Consider the following 17051-nt stretch of genomic DNA (forward strand, 5'->3'; position numbering starts at 1 on the left):
CTATAAAAACAAAAATGGTTCAAATGGCTCTGAGCACTATGGGACTCAACTGCTGAGGTCATTAGTCCCCTAGAACTTAGAACTAGTTAAACCTAACTAACCTAAGGACATCACAAACATCCATGCCCGAGGCAGGATTCGAACCTGCGACCGTAGCGGTCTTGCGGTTCTAGACTGCAGCGCCTTTAACCGCACGGCCACTTCGGCCGGCTTATATAAAAACAAGTGGGCATGAAAAAATTCACTACACTGTTGTCCTTTCGTGTTGTGCTGACAGTACTGCACTTGATCTGGTGATCTTTTCAAGGGCAAAGTAATGCCAGAATTTTCTGAAATACTGCCAGGTGTTGATCACGTAGATCACAAGGACTGGAGGGAAGAGGCTGGTATGAAATTATGGATTAATAGTGTGTGGGAGAGGAGATGTGAGTAGCAATCCATCCTTTTCATAGTATTGCATTATTCCAGCCTGGATGTTCCATTGTTTGATTTCATAAAGAAATTTGTCATACAAAACTCTTTGTACGTGCTAGCCAAACTCCACACTTGGTGGTATACTGTAGGTGTAACCTAAAAATGTTGTACATTTTTTGTGTAAAGTATTGTAAAGTGTGCTTGTGTTGAATGGGAGATAATCTTGTTTTAACTATATATTACACATGATCATTTGTTGCTTATATGTGCTAAAATATGTAATTGTGTAGAAGTTTATTATAAACTGTCCAAACTTCATTGACCTACAGATTTGTTTTACATAAGCATTATACCCTGCCATAACAGAGAATGGGGCTGTTGCCCTTCTGTTCGTTGACACTACGAAATTCCTGGGGCTCATGCTCGATAGGAAACACTCTTGGTCCTCCCATGTCTCTTACCTGCCACGCAGTCCCTCAATGGTACTTCTTTGGTTGCTGATTCAACCACCCTCCTCTGTTTGTACCGGTCCCTTGTCCATTCAAAATTTGACTGTGGGTGCTTTGTTTATGCATCTGCACGCCCATCCCTTTTGTGCCATCTCAACGCTATCCATCATCATGGCATCTGTTTGGCCAGGGGCGTCTTTTACAGCAGCCCAGTTCAGTGTGTGTATGCTGAAGCTGAGGAACTACCACTGTCCTACTGCCATGACTTTATCCTCGACAAGTGTGCATGCCGTTTTTCTGCCATGCGTGACCACCCCTCCTATGTCTCCTCCTTTGATGATTCCTTAGATCGTCAGTATGGGTCTTGCCCCTCTTCTCTCCTACCTCCTGGAGTCCGCTTTTGCCACTTGCTACTTTGGATTAACTTCACGCTACCTGCAACTTTTCCAGTGGATGTGAACCCTTCACCACCTTGTGCTTCATGAAGGAGCACATGTTAATCTTTACCTTCATTCGCTTCCTGAGGATACTACTCCAGACTTGGTCTATCACGTTCAGCTTCACGAACTTCGCATTGAACTTAGCGATAGTACCTTTGTATACACTGATGGCTCTTGGACTGACCATGGGGTTGGGTGTTCCTTTGTCATTGGCACCCATATCTTTCGATATCGGCTTCCGGCACACTCCTCAGTATTTACAGCCGAGCTTTTCGCCTTGTATTAGGCTGTGGAGTATATCCGGTGATGCAGCCTTCCCAATTGTGTCCTCTGCTCAGACGCACTCATTGCCCCCAAAGTCTCCATGTGCTGTACACTGCTCATCCCTTACTGCAGCGGGTCCAGGAAAATTTTCACTTGCTCACTCATAGTGGAGCCAATGTCATGCTTCTGTGGGTCCCTGGTCATGTCGGTCTGCCAGGAAACGAGGTTGCTGATGCTGCTGCCAAGGCTGCAGTCCTCGTACCCCAGCTCGCGAGTACCTCTATTCCCTCCTATGATCTCTGCGTTACGATCTGTCAGGAGCTGGTTTCCCTTAGGCATCGCCAATGACCCTCCCTTCACGGGAATAAGTTTCAGCTTATTAAGCCTCTCCGGGCGCCTTTGATGACCTCCTCCCGGCCCTCCCGCTGGTAGGAGATTATTTTAACTCGGCTGCATATTGGGCACTGCCTTTTTAGCCATCGCCATTTGCTCAGTGGCGTTGCCCCACAATTTGTATGCATTGCTCCCAAATTTTAACTGTCCGCCACTTCCTACAGGAATGCCCTTTTTTTACCAATTTACTTTCCAGCTCGGGTTTGCTAACTGATTTATGAGCCGTTTTAGCGAATGACGCGTGGGCTGTTGACCGTGTTTTACTTTTTATCCGCTGAAGCAATATGGTGAAGGCTATTTAATTTTTAGTTTTGGATCTCCATTTTTGTATGGTTTTTTAGCCCTTTTTCCACATGCCATGTTTAGCTGCCTCCTATTCTGTCCATTGGGACGGACACATAGTCGTTTCCCTTGTCTCTGTGTTTGTGTTCTATAGTTTTGACTTGGGTGCCCTAATAGGGGAAAGAAGGGAACCAGTTGAAGAATGCACTGTTCACAATAACATTGCAGAATTTTACTGTGGTTATTCTTTTGTTGGTGATGAATTTTGTGAAGGTCATCCTAAAATGAGTTGTTACTCCGAAAACTATTGACACTCTGTTCATTGTGGGATAAGATGACTGGCTTTGTTAGGTATAGGAAAAGTTGAAGTACATTGTTTTGTGGGAACATTTAGCTGTGAAAAAGATCTGTTTCCACACAAGATTTTGCACAATATGGCCAAAGCTCAAAAACAGTTTTGTACCAATTGGCACATTTGGCTTTCATCGTTGAAATGTTTAAAATTTACTCTTTCAAAAAAAGTACTACGGAACTTATTGTTGAAGGATGCTGTCATTGCTTAATTACCATGTAGTCTGCAATGGATCTTTCACTCTGTAGCAGTGTGCACACAGTTGCTGAAACTTTCTGATGTATTAAAATTGTGGCTGGTAGGTTTGTTCGGCTGGTGCATTTATTCCTGGAGGGCTAGTACCATTATGGTGCGCAGGAGAGCTTCTGTGAAGTTTGTAAGGTAGGGGAGCACTCCTGTCAGAATTGAAGCTGTTAGGGTGGATCATAATTCATGCCGAGATAGCTGTCTGTAACAGCATTTCTCTGAAAGGTGAAGCTACAGGCTTGATTTCCTGTCTGCCACATGGTTTTAATCATATGAGTTGTTTCAAACTCCTAATGTTCTAATCACTCTTGTGTTTCTCCTTCCTTCAATAAATGTGCATGTACTGTTTTATAATCTCTCTCCATATTGATGTAGCTGTAGGACTTACTATAAGCGGAGTAAATAAGTTTCTACAATAATGTTGGAAGCTGAAGAAAGGGATTAAAATTTGTGCTGCACCCAGGACTCGAACCCTAGTCTTCTTACTTACTAGTCAGAAAAGCTGACTGCTACACCACCACAGCTTTATGGTCAACATTACTGCACAAACTACTCAAGTTGAATGCCCTCCCCAACACAAACTTCAGTTAATATCTACCGTTTATTTCCCCCTTACATTGTCACTATTACCTAGTAAGCAAGAAGACTCGGGTTCGAGTTGCGGCCGTGGCACAAATTTTAATTCATTTCTTCAGCTTCCAACATTATAGATAAAGATGAGAATTAAATGTCTCTGGGAAAATTTAATCATAAATCAGTTTCAGTTGAAGTGCAAATGATTTTGATATGAGGTGTCTGTTCTTTTGAACATGTCTGAAAGAACACACACCATTTTGATCCAGCAGCCACTATGAATTGAGATACAAAGGAATTACAGATATTGGCTACTGGTGAGCATTGATTCAAATCAGTGGGCAAATTAAAAATTTGTGCTGCACTGAGGTTTGAACCCACATCTCCTGCTTACTAGACAACATTAGTAGTGTGTGGATAAGTTGGAGAATTTGGGTGTGACAGGAGGCATGCTAGGGTGGTCCGTGCACTAGCAATGACCACAGAGTTCGGATAGCGCAGTGGTGAACGTGTCTGCCTAGTGAGCAGGAGACCAGGGTTTGAATACTGGTGTCTGGCACAAATTTTGAACTTCCCCATTAATTTAAATTGGTGCCAATTTGCAGCCAATGTCTGTAATTCCTTTGTGAATAATTGACTTTGAATCAGGGTTGGCCAATCTGCTCCAGTTTTGGCAGTACATTTACACTCCTCTTGCTACAATGTATCACTGATAGAATCTTTCCGGATTTCATTGTGTGATTGGAAGAGAGAGAGAGAGAGAGAGAGAGAGAGAGAGAGAGAGAGAGAGAGAGAGAATGCTTAAGTATTCATCTCTTACTTTAATACTGTCTTGGTAGTGATAAAGTGTGTGGGCCATTGCAATGACAAGACAGGAGAAAAAGAAAAATAATCAGAGACATAACATAGAGTATAAATATGAAAGTAACAGAAACTGCATATGAGATACAGTGAATTGAATAGATACTTCTCAGAAATGACACAGAATCTTTGTTTCAGTATGCACTGTGTGCACACTGTTCCCACAACAATTTTTACAATGAAATACTTTTCCCTCTCCAATAAAAGCAACAGAAATAGAAAATATTATAAGAATATGTATGTATGTCTTTTATTGTTTTTATAAAACGTGAAAAACCACAGAAGGGTATAGGCCAGTTGTACTATTATGTGCCTGCTCAAAGCATTTGAAAATATTGCTGCAATTTGGCTGGGTAACATTTTCAATTTGAACAGTATTCCATGAAATACATTCGCAGTTGTGAATATGAACAACTTACTTACTGGTTGGTGCTACAGTCCTTGTAGAAACTTGGGCTCCTTTGTTACCTGCTCCCTTTCTTCTGTCCATCAATTTCCTTCTCCAAGTCGTGACTCTCTCATTGCTTTGAAATCATTCTCCATTTCTTCAAGCTCCCTTTAGTGGATCTATGTCGTCTTCTTCCTTAGAGCTTTCTTGTAATGATTTGGTAATGCTTAGTTTCTGGCATTCTCTGTACATGTCCGGCCCAACTTATTCTTCCTTGCTTGATTATATTCTGATGAGGAACAAAGATATGAAAGCTTGAATACAATGTCCAATAATTTACATTTCAGATCCTAGCTGCAAAAGGAGATACAACAGCAGCGTTATCAGTCTTGCGAAATGCAAGTCAGTTGGAACCTGAATCAAAGGTGATAAAGCAAGAAGTGCAGCGCCTTTTGGATGTAATTAAACGTGACACAAAGCAAGAGAAAAGCCTCTATAAGAAAATGTTGGGGCAGAATAAGAGTACAGAAAAGACTGCAAGAGGATCGAGGGTAAGTCTCTTGGAAATCACCTTTCAGTCCTAATTCAACAAATTGTATTGATTGTTTTCATTTATCGGGCCGTAGGTATTTACTAGTAGTAAGTTATGCACTGCTGAGACAGTGATGGATGTGACTCCCCATAGTGGTGAAAAAGATAAACGTCTATCTGATAATTTATTGCCATACCTTATCACTAGAAAATGTAAGTCCAAAATTTGCTGTGACAAAACAGAAAATAGTAATGGTATGTATACCAGTGGACAAAGAACTCACTAGCTGTTGAGTGTCATTGTTTTTGATTAAAATTGATTTCTGGGTTTTAATTGAGGCCCTTAAGACTTCATGTTAGATCAGATTTTGCAGTTACTGCTTGACTGGTTGGTTTCTGCACAGTGGGATTGTTTCCTAGTCAGTACTTTAATGTGAAGTCAAAAAGCTCTTGATTAGAGCTCAGAAGTAAATTGTAATAGAAAAAGATGCATGCATTGCCAACTGTGATTGCCCTGTAAAACACAATCCAGTCTTAGATATAGTAGTGACATTACAAAGAACAGGAAACTATGAAACATATGCTACCTATCAGGCCGGATTGCATCCTGTGTGTATGACAGTCTTATGCCGCTGCTACAACTTTTCTGGCACCATCAACCCCGACAATCCCAGTCACCTCTGAGCTGGAAGACTACACCTTCCCCCTTGATGGTGGGGGGCATTTCCCTCCCTGTTGCACCAGAACCACCTATTTTGGGAGCAACCCCCCCCCCCCCCCCCCCCCACAACCGTCAGGGACATCTGTCCCCACTTCTAAGCCGGAATAGTGTAAGTCGTCTTTGGCTTCCCTTGGGTCCTCTCCCTTCCCAGGTTTCTGTTTGTGTGAAAAATGAAGAGCCCAAAAGCAGCTGGTCATAGTGCTTCACGCTCATCCTCGGTCCCAGACTGCGCCAAGGAAACCCAAGGAGCAACAAGAGAAATCCAAAAAGAAAACCCCTAAGACCAAGGAAATTGCAGTGGCACCAACACCACCACAACCGACAAGCTGTATATCTGAGGATGGGGTGGAGATTTTGGCGTCTGCTGAGGACCTAGATCTTGCCAGACCCTCACACACAGTGGATATAGACTGCTCAGGCAATAAGTTGGTGGCAGTAGGTGACTCTGAGTCATAAACTAACTCATTGAATGTTCCATGCCTTCCCAGTCTCACGATGTCATCCTCCAGTAGAATTGCAGTGGTTTTTTCCACTGCCTGCCTGAACTATGGCGACTGTTAAACCTGACCTGATGTCTTCATTGCCCTCCAGGAAACCTGGTTCCCGGCAATGCGGACCCCTGCCCTTTGCGGCTATAAGGGATATTACAGGAACTGTAATGACTGTAATCGAGTGTAGAGTGTCGGGTGGAGTTTGCATTTATGTTCTAAACTCAGTCGTGGTGAAACTGTGCCTCTTCAAACCCCTCTTGAAGCTGTGGCTGTCAGAAAAGGATGATGCAGGAAATAACTGTCTGCTATGTATATCTTCCTCCAGATGGTGCATTACCCCTGACTGTATTAGGTGCACTGATTGATAAAGTCCCTAAACCTTTCTTTCTTTTGGGAGATTTTAACACCCATAACCCCTTGTGTGGTGGCACTGTGCTTACTGGCTGATGTAGAGATGTCGAAACTTCACTGTCTCAGTTCGACCTCTACCTCTTAAAAACTGGAGCTGCCATGCATTTCAGTGTGGCTCATTGTAGCTATTCGGCCATTGATTTTTCAGTTTACAGCCCAGGACTTCTCCCATCTATCCACTGGAGAGCACAGGACGACTTGTGTGATAGTGACCACTTCCCCATCTTCCTGTCACTGCCCCAGTGTCAGGACCACGGATGCCTACCCAGATGAGCTTTAAACGGTGTGGACTGGGAAACTGTCACCTCTGCTGTCACCATTGAATCTCCCCCACACGGTAACATCGATGTTATGGTTGAGCAGGTGACTAGAAAGATTATTTCTGTGGCAGAAAACACGATCCCTCCCTCTTTTGGGTGCCTGAGGTGTAAGGCAGACCCTTGGTGGTCGCCGGAAGTCACTGAAGCAATTACCAAACGACAGGAGTGTTGAGAGAGATAAGTCTCAACCATTGGGTGCCATACGTCACCATCCCAAGTCTGAGCAAAGATCAAACGGTTTTTTCGGGTACCACATCCTAGCAGATGTTCCTGGTGTTACCATAAATTGTGTGTTATCTACCGATGCAAATGCGATTGCCGAGCACTTCGGTGAGCACTTCGCTCGAGCCTCTGTGTCTGAGAATTACCCCCAGCCTTTCGCACTCTCAAACGGCGGCTGGAAGGGAACATCCTCTCATTCACTACATGCTACAATGAATCATATAATGCCCCATTTACAGTGTGGGAGCTCCTCAGATGCCCTTGAACATTGCCCTGACACAGCTCCTGGGCATGATCGGATCCACAGCCAGATGATTAAACATCTTTCATCTGACAAGTGACATTTCCTCTTTGTCTTCAACCAGATCTGGTGCGATGGCATCTTTCCATTGCAATGGTGGAAGAGCACCATCATTCCGGTGCTCAAACCTGGTAAAAACCTGTTTGATGTGGATAGCTATCGGCCCATTAGCCTCACCGACGTTCTTTGTAAGCTGCTGGAATGTATGGTATGTCGATGGTTGGGTTGGGTCCTGGAGTCACGTGGCCTACTGGTTCCATGTTAGAGCGGCTTCCGCCAGGGTTGCTCTACCACTGACAATAATCTGTCCCTCGAGTCTGCCATCTGAACAGGCTTTTCCAGACAGCAACACCTGGTTGCCACAAACATACGACATGACCTGTCGACATCATATCCTTGCCAGATTGTATGAGTGGGTCTCTCTCTCTCTATCTCTCTCTATTTTTACTGGCCATTAACAGTCTAGTAGCAGCTGTCAGGCCCTCTGTCTCACGTTCTCTGTATGTAGACGTTTTCTGCATTTCGTACTGCTGCTCCAGTAGTGGTGTTGCGTAACGTCGCCTACAGGGAGCCACCCACAGGGCACAGTCATGGGCTCTAGCCTACGACTTCGTTTTCAGCTGCAAAGTCATGTGTCATGCAGTTCTGTCGGTGTCGTACTGTTCATCAGGACCCAGAACTGTACCTATCAATTCTTGGGACTGGTTTTCGACACTCTATTGACTTTGCTACCTCAACTTCATCAGTTTAAGTCGAAGTACTGGCAGCACCTCAATTCCCTCCATTGCCTGAGCAACACCAGCAGGGGTGCTGATCGCTCTACATTGCTGCATCTCTACAGAGCCCTTGTCCAATCCCGAATTGGGTACGGGAGTGTGGGCTATGGTTCGGCAACACCCTCAGTGTTGCATTTACTCAACCCTGTGCACTGTAGGGTTCAAGTAACGACAGGAGCTTTTAGGATGAGTCCGGTGACCAGCGTACTGGTGGAGGCTTGGGTCCCTCCATTGCAGATCAGGCATGCACAATTGCTCGCCAGTTAAGTTACACACATTCGTAGTTGTCCTGAGCATCCGAATTACAGTCTCGTTTTCCCGCCTGCGGCAGTCCAACTCCCGCATCGGCGGCCTAGGTCGGGGCTAATGATTTGTTTGGTCCCTTCTCTCTGAACTGGAGTCCTTCCCTTTACCACCTCTACTTGCAGTCCGATCACGTACGCCTCCATGGTGTACGCCTCGGTCACAGATTCGTCTGGACATTTCACGTGTCCCTAAGTACTCCGTTCACCCTGCAGCTCTTTGCTGTCACTTCCTCTCGATTCTTGTGTTCTGGGGCTCTGGAGTGGTTTACACTGACTGGCTGATGGTCATGTAGGCTTTGCATATGTTCATGGAGGACATATTGAAAAGCACTCCTTGCCAGATGGCTGCAGTGTTCTCACTGCAGAGCTGGCAGCCATATCTTGTGGTCTTGAGCACATCCGCTCATGCCCTGGCACGTCATTTCTGCTGTGTACTGACTCGTTCAGCAGCCTACAAGCTATCAACCACCGCTACCCTCATTATTGTCTGGTTGCATCCATGCAGAAGCCCATCTATACCCTGGAACGGTCCCGTTGATCAGTGGTGTTTGTCTGGACCCCTGGACTTACTGCCAGGTTGGGCAAACAGGCGAAGTGGAAACCGCTTCTGGAGATGGTTATCTCTGAATATGACCTGTGTTCTGTCTTATGCAGCAGGGTTTTTCAGGCTTTGGGAGACAGAATGGCATAACAGTAAGCACAACAAGCTGCGTATCATTAAGGAGATGATGAATGTTTGGAAGTCTTCCATGCGGTCCTCTCACAAGGAATCAGTTGTCCTGTGCTGGCTCCGCATTGGCCATACATGGCTAAAGCATAGTCACCTACTCCGTCGTGAGGACCCACTTCTGGGTTGCTGTGACTTCCAAATGACAGTTGTCCACCTCTTGCTGGACTGCCCACTTTTAGCCCCTCTTGGGCGGACTTTTAACTTTCCCAGCTCCCTGCCTTCGATGTTGGGCGACAATGCCTCAGCAGCAGTTCTAGTTTTGAGTTTTGTCTGTGAGAGTGGGTTTTATACTTCTATGTAGGTTTTAGTGCATGTCCTTTGCCCCGCTGTGTCCTCCACCCTAGTGTTATTAGGGTGCAAGTTTTAATGTTTTTCAGAGTGTCTGGCTTTCTCCTTTTTATTCTCGTGATCGGCCAGCCACTGTAATCTGCTTTCTTGTTTTACTCTCTTCCATTTCTAGCATCTCTGTTGTTTTCTTGTTCTCTTTTGTTCCTTTTAGTGTTTGTTGCCTTTCCTTTCTCCTTGTGGTTTTTCTTTTCTTTCCGTTTTGTGTTATGTCTCGTCCGTTTTATTCTCACACTTCTGGCATTGTTTTATTAGGAACAAGGGACCGATGACATTGTAGTTTGGTCCCTTCCCTCCTTTTTTAAACTAACCAACCAACCAACCAATGAGCCTCCCTCCACAGTATTTTAATTTGTTCAGACTCCATGAGCAGTCTGCAGGGTATTGACCGATGCTACTCTCATCACCCTTTGTCTCTGCTATCCATGACCTCTGTGCCCTTGAGCATGCCGCCTGTTCAATCGTCTTTTTCTGGGTTCCAAGTCATGAGGGCATCCTAAGGAATGATCTGACGTCTCTTCCTTCCGTTCATCTCAGGAGGAGTCCACTGTTTTATGCCATTTACACATTGGTCATATCCGGCTCACCAATTGTTTCCTCCTACGTATAGACCATCCTCCACAGTGTGATTGTGGCACCAGACTGACAATATCTCACCTCACATATTGGTGGAATGTCCCCTTCTTTCGGCCCTTTGTTTTGTCTTCCTGATTCCTTAAATTTAATATTAGCAGATGATCCATGGATGGTTGAACTGGTCCTCGGTTTCCTCTGCAAAAGTGGTTTTTATTTCCTGACATACGGTTCTCCTTTAGTCTTGGAGCAGGGACAGGTTGGTTGTGGTTAGGACTTGTTTTTACTGTCTTCTCGGTTTGTGACCCCATGACTGCCCCCCCCCCCCCCCTTTTTTTTCCAGTTTTTAGATTTGGTCTCACCTTTTATGCCTTTACTGTGCATGTTCAATGTTCCTTATTTTATAATCTGACCCCCGTGAGTGGATCCATCCACATTTAGTAGACCCTCTTTCTTCTGTGACTCACTTCGCGGAATTGCAGAACTGATAGTCTCACCATTTGGTTCCATAACCCCTCTCAATTAATCAGTCAATCAATCAATCTATCTTGTATCATTTCAGCGAATGCCAGAGAAAGTTGAGAAGACCAGCCCAGCCTTGTGTGTGGAGTTTAAAGGAAGCTCACAGTTTGTAGTGTTGTCTCCAGAATGGATCATGGCCCTTTGTTCTGAGTTGAGTGGAAGTCCTGAACCAGAGATTTCAAAGGTTCTGTGACATCCTGGACTTGCGTCATAGGGTTGAGAGCTGTGGGGTCCCCATAAATAGGTCAGGTGTGCACTACACATCGGATGTTACTAGTCATGTAGCTGACTGTGTGTGGTGGACACAAGGTTTATTTAAATTAAGTGACTCTCCATTCAATCCAGATAATGATGGCTGTGGAAAACGCAGAAGTATCACAGAAGTATCAGTGTAAGATCGAAAGAAATGCCTCCCCCAGGTGAGAATATTAAAATCCTAATGGTAAATTGCTGAAGCATTTTCAACAAAGTTCCAGAGTTTGAAGTGCTCCTCAAAAGCAGTAAGGCTCACATAATTGTAGGTACAGAAAGCTGGTTGAAACTAGAAATTGATAGTAATGAGAAGTTAAGAGAAAATTTAACTGTGTTTTGTATATATTTGGAAAACTAGCTCGAACAGGTAGTTAGGAAGTGAAGTCGTGATGGTAATACATTGGATCTAATGGCAACAAATAGACCTGACCTCTTTGAGGATGTCCACATCGAAACTGGTATCGGTGACCATGACACAGTTGTGGCAACAATGATTACTTAAGTGCGAAGGACAACTAAAACAACCAGAAAGATATTTATATTTTCAGGACATTAGATAAAAACATTAGTTTCAGTTCTCGATGAGCAACTTGAAACTTTCAGCACAGAGCAGTAGTAGTGGAGGAACTATGGCTCAGTTTAAAAGAATAGTTGACCATACACTGGATAGATGTGTGCCCAGTAGAACAGTTCATAAGGGGAGAAACCTCTGTGGTATACAGTCACTGTAAAGAAACTTCCAAAGAAACAGATTACTGCATAATTGTTGTTAAACAAAGCTTAGGGCCATAGGTAGAAACATGCTGAATAAAATACATTTGGCTGTCAAGAGAATAATGTATTGTACCTTCAGTGACTACCACAGCAGAATATTGTCAAATGACATTTCACAATTTCCAAATAAATTCAGGTCGTATGTCAAGGCTGTTAACCAAATTCATATTTTTCTCACACAACATACAGAAAGCTTTGGTTCGAGGCAAGATGTTAAAATGCAGTATTTCTTGATTTCCAAAAAGCATTTGACTCAGTACCACACATATGCTTATTGTCAAAAGTACAATCATGTGGGGTATCGGGTGATATTTGTGACTGGATTGAGGACTTTTTGGTAGGAAGTACACAACATGGATGGAGAGTCATCGTCAGATGTAGAAGTCATCATCAGATGTAGAGGTAACATTGAGTGTGCCCCAGCAAAGTGTGTTGGGACCTTTGCTGTTCGTGTTGTATATTAATGACCTTCCAGACAATATTAACAGTAAAATCAGGCTTTTTGCAGATGGTCCAGTTATCTATAATGAAGTATGGTCTAAGAGAAGCTGCATAAATATTCAGTCAAATTCAGATAGGATTTCAACTTGGTGCAGAGATTGGCAACTTGCTCTAAATGTTCAGAAATGTAAAATTTTGCATTTCACAAAATGAAAAAAAAAAGATAATGTTCTATGGCTATAATATCAGTGAGTCACTGTTGGAATCGGCAAAGTCATACAAATACCTGGGTGTAATGCATTGTAGGGATATGAAATGGAATGATCATGTAGGTTCAGTTGGGGGTAGAGCTGGTGGTAGACTTTGGTTTTCAGGTAGAATACTGGGGAAGTCCAGTCAGTCTACAAAGGAGGTTGCTTACAAATCACTATTGTGACCAGTTCTAGAATACTGCTGAAGTCTGTGTGGTATCCATACCAAATGGGACTAACAGGGTATACTGAATGTATACAGACACGTGCAGCACAAATGGTCACAGGTTTGTTTGAACCGTGGGAGAGTCATAGATATATTGAAGGAACTGAAGTGGCAAACTCGTGATCATAGACATAAACTATCTCGAGAGTCTTTTAACGAAGTTTCAAGAACTGTCTGATTACTGTAGGGATGTACTACAACCCCCTATGTATCTCTCACATGGGGTTTGTGAGGATAAGATTAGAATAATTACTACATATATTGAGGCATTCATTCAGTCAATCATTCTTCCTGTGCTCCATATGTGAACGGAACAGGAAGAAACCCTAATAACTGGTACAAGTGGACGTACCCCCTGCCATGCACCCCACGGTGGTTTGCAGAGTATAGGTGTAGATGTAGATGCTTCCTACGTTGTCATACCTGCACATGTGCAGTTACGTGTGTCTTCTGGTGCTCTCGGGCAATTGCTCAAACTAACCTATTTCTAACAGGTTCTGGGAAAGTATTGCGAATAGTGGTTTGAGAAGTGTTAATTTCAAGGTAAATTTCCCTTTATGCTATATGAATTTCTTAAATTACAGAGCGTGTGACTCTTTCAAAATTTAACACTTTGAGGACGAAAACATAGAAAAATTTCAAAGCTGCAAGACCAGACATTTGTCATCATTTGAAAGTTTCTGGCACATTTGTGTTTGATATATCTTAAAGCGTAACACATGCAAAAAAGATCAATATTACAAATGAAAGCTTAGTTTTTCTTGTAGCTATACTATACTTAATTTTGAACATTAACTAAGAGTTCACACTACTTAAGTGAATTATTGGCTGACTACATCACGTGTCCTATGCTCAGAATATCTGCTGTGATTTCTTAGCGAGAAAATGTGATGTGAGCTGTGATTGGCTGATATAAACGCATCATAATCTCGATTTCAGTGCTTCAGAAATTAACATGCTGTGTTTGATGCAGTTTGTATTTATACTTTAAGACTAAAATATGCAGCATACACGTTGCTGCAAATCGAAGATCTTTCTGAAACACATTATTTATTTGCCTGTATTTCATTTCGTGAAGTGCCGGGATGTTCTGCGCCAGTGAATAAAACCTCGACCATTCGAAGGATTGTTAAGTTCTACAGTTGAGAGGGAAAGTATGCTGTCACTTAACATGAATGTGTATTTTCACCTGGGAAAATGTGTGCTTTCACCCAGGAAGAAGTGTTTTTAAGTGGGAAATCTGGGAAAAGTCCAAGAATAATTTTTCCTTCCGGGCATATAACCCTGTGATTACATATTTTTTCCTCTTCCTATCAAGTAATGTGTGTTGAATTACTGTCCTCCAAACTGTATCTGCACTTACGTAAATGAAGTCATTTTCCTACCTGGACTATTCTTTTATTTTGAAACACACTTTATTTCATTATTTAGTCTTTCTGATTTATCAAGCTACATAACATTAAAAGTTATTCATAGTGTAGCGGCACCACTGTTTAGGATAGGGAAAGTTAGCTTTGTGCAATATTCTGAGCACAAGTGACAGCCAGGTGCAGGCTGGATTGCAGTGAGCTACGCATACCAACAGTTGCGAAGTAGAATAGAGGCCACAGGGCCGTCAAATTACTGAAAGAGTATACATAGCGGTTTGGCATGTCACAAATCGCAGGCAGAAGGGGCCCACTGGCCAACATAGCATGTTATGAGTACGTGACGCGAAGCAGCGTGTATGGCAAAACAGAGGTACACAGCCACTTATAAATAGATGCGGGTATCTAACGAGATTCTGTCAAGTGTGGCAGCTCTCCTGGACGGCAGGGTGTGTCACACCACCTGCTACATGCAGCAGCAGATGGGGCGCCAGCGTTACAGTCCACGACGGCTCGCTGGTTCGACCCTCTGAGGCCGACGCAGGGTCTGTAGCCAGCCAGCGGCAGGCCACTCCATGGCTCTCTACAGCAGGCAGTCATCCTGGCTTCCAACACATGCCGGAGGCATCCCGAGGCTAGGACCACAGATTCGGACTCTGGATCATGGGCGCTTGCTGTTGTCGCTGCGATCTTAGCCACACTGGCGAGAAGCATGCAGCTGGCCACTTGCGGCTCAAACCAAGTGACACTGAGTCGGCAGGGTCGCAGACTGCTGAGTCAACTGCTGGCATCCTGATGACTCTGCAACTCCGCTACAGTACAAGGCCGACACATTGCGGTGCATGCATGGCTCGCTGAGGCAGCCATTCCATGCCAAGCCGTTTCGCAGACAGCGAAGTGGTGTCCTCAGCATTGTGTGACCTAGTGACGCAGATTGAGAGGAACGGGGGCACTGTAGTTGGAACCAATAAAACACTTGGAAAGTTCGGACGAGTCTTAATATGCTGCCTTCTACCTCTTCTTGTTACATTTGATGTTGCTGTTACATTCGGTGGTAGAAGTCGCCACTATAATAATGTTTGTTATATTCCAGGCAACATGTCATAAAAATAATACAGTGGAACTTCAATTTTACGTTCTCAGATTTTACATTTTTCACAATTCTACACCATAAATTTTTGTCACCTGTGAAAAAAACGTAAGATAAATCCCAAAAATTTCAGATTTTTGCCTTTCTTCCTAGTAAGGTTTCCTTCGATTCCAAGTTCTTACTCTTCTTGCTTCACTTCATCACGTATTCTTCCTATTGACATTTGATGTGACTGAACGAGCCACAAGTTGCACAAAAGACAGATCGTTTGCAACATGGGTGATGGCAAAGTTGAGGAAATATTTTAGGCCATTGTGCAAAGGGGAGATGTGAGAGAGGAAATGATGATGTAATCCATGATTGGTGTTGTAAATACAACTTGCAACACTTAGCATCACCACACAATTATGATACAACTACTGCTAGGTAGCAGCAGTAATGGGAAAACGAGACAGTCAACGTGAAGTGTTCCAAGCGGATCCAGTACATGATGAAGGGGTGCACCCACCGCCTTTTCTTCCACTTATAACTCATTGTCATATTTTTACATGTATTTCCAATGTACTGTATTCAGCAACTATATCAATCTTCAACCTTTTAAATTCAGTCTGTCAGTCTTGAAGAATATGCTTGATCATAACTGAGCAAACGCCTCACATTTCCGACTAGTGAACTTTAATTGGCTGCAAGATGTTAAGTCACCCAGTAGCCACCACAGCCACTGCAACACTCTGACACATATAAAATGAGTTCATCTACTGGATGTGTGGAGAGGGAGCAAGGCCCTTCAATGACAGGAGTGCATGTTGGGGTTAAAGTGTGTTTTGAAGTGCTGAGGATATGCTTTTCGTGCAGATGATGTGCTGTGAAAGAGGTGTCACGGGGGAATAGAAGGGTTTTGCAATAGCATATTTTAAAGACTTGATTGTTCAAATCTGACACATTAAAGTTGCAACAACTACATACACCACTCACGTATATACTTTGCACCACACACTGTAGGCTGTAAAGATGGGCAGCAGTGATAGAGGGCATGAAGTGAAACTGTAGCACCTGAGCTTTCTTTCAAACTTTATTCAGTGTACAGAAGTTCACTGAGCTTGACTTCTAATTAAGCTTGTAACATCAATGGGGGAAGTAAACTGTTTCTCTCATCAAGCCTAAAATAATACTTTAATGGTGGCGAACTTATGAAGTGCAGCTTGTAAGAATAGCATTAAACAGTAACAGCAATAGTGACAAAGTTTGTCATTAATCATTTGCTTATGGTTTATTCACTTAGCTGCTGTGATGTTCTTGGTTTAATTCAACATGTTCATCAGCTTTTGCTTTTTCTGAGTGAGGAAAATAGCTAGATTACCATGTACGCAGATACGGATTTCAATTTTTTAGTGAGTTTTTACTTGTTATATCAAATCTGAGTCTTTAATAACTGATGAAATTCATTACCACAAATTATTGTAAAAACATTGTTGTGTATTTAATTTCCTTCACTTAGATTCTATGCAAGATATTGGAGGCGATTGTGATTTCAAATCATATATGCCAATTACAAGTGTTTTTCCTCGTATTTTGGAGGTTTAACATTTTCTTCAACTCTGAATTTTCCTAAATTTTGCGTTTTTAAGTCTGGACTGCACGGAAACATAAAATAGGGGGTACCACTGTGTACGGTAGCATGCCTAATTGGTTGGTCGATGTGCATCATATTTAGATTGTAAGATGCTGATGACACTGTGT

General features: G+C 43.2%; 1 protein-coding gene across 2 annotated transcripts in view; it reads left to right on the forward strand.

Annotated features, from left to right (window-relative positions):
- LOC124794865 (70 kDa peptidyl-prolyl isomerase-like) overlaps positions 1 to 17051 on the forward strand; it is an 80274-nt gene that overhangs the window by 49754 nt on the left and 13469 nt on the right. For both annotated transcript variants that reach the window (XM_047258541.1, XM_047258542.1), the window contains exon 7: positions 5010 to 5213. In XM_047258541.1, coding sequence (XP_047114497.1) covers positions 5010 to 5213 — 204 coding nt within the window. The remainder of the gene's footprint in view (positions 1 to 5009; positions 5214 to 17051) is intronic.

Source organism: Schistocerca piceifrons, chromosome 4 (genome assembly GCF_021461385.2).
Source record: "Schistocerca piceifrons isolate TAMUIC-IGC-003096 chromosome 4, iqSchPice1.1, whole genome shotgun sequence".
Lineage (NCBI taxonomy): Eukaryota > Metazoa > Arthropoda > Insecta > Orthoptera > Acrididae > Schistocerca > Schistocerca piceifrons.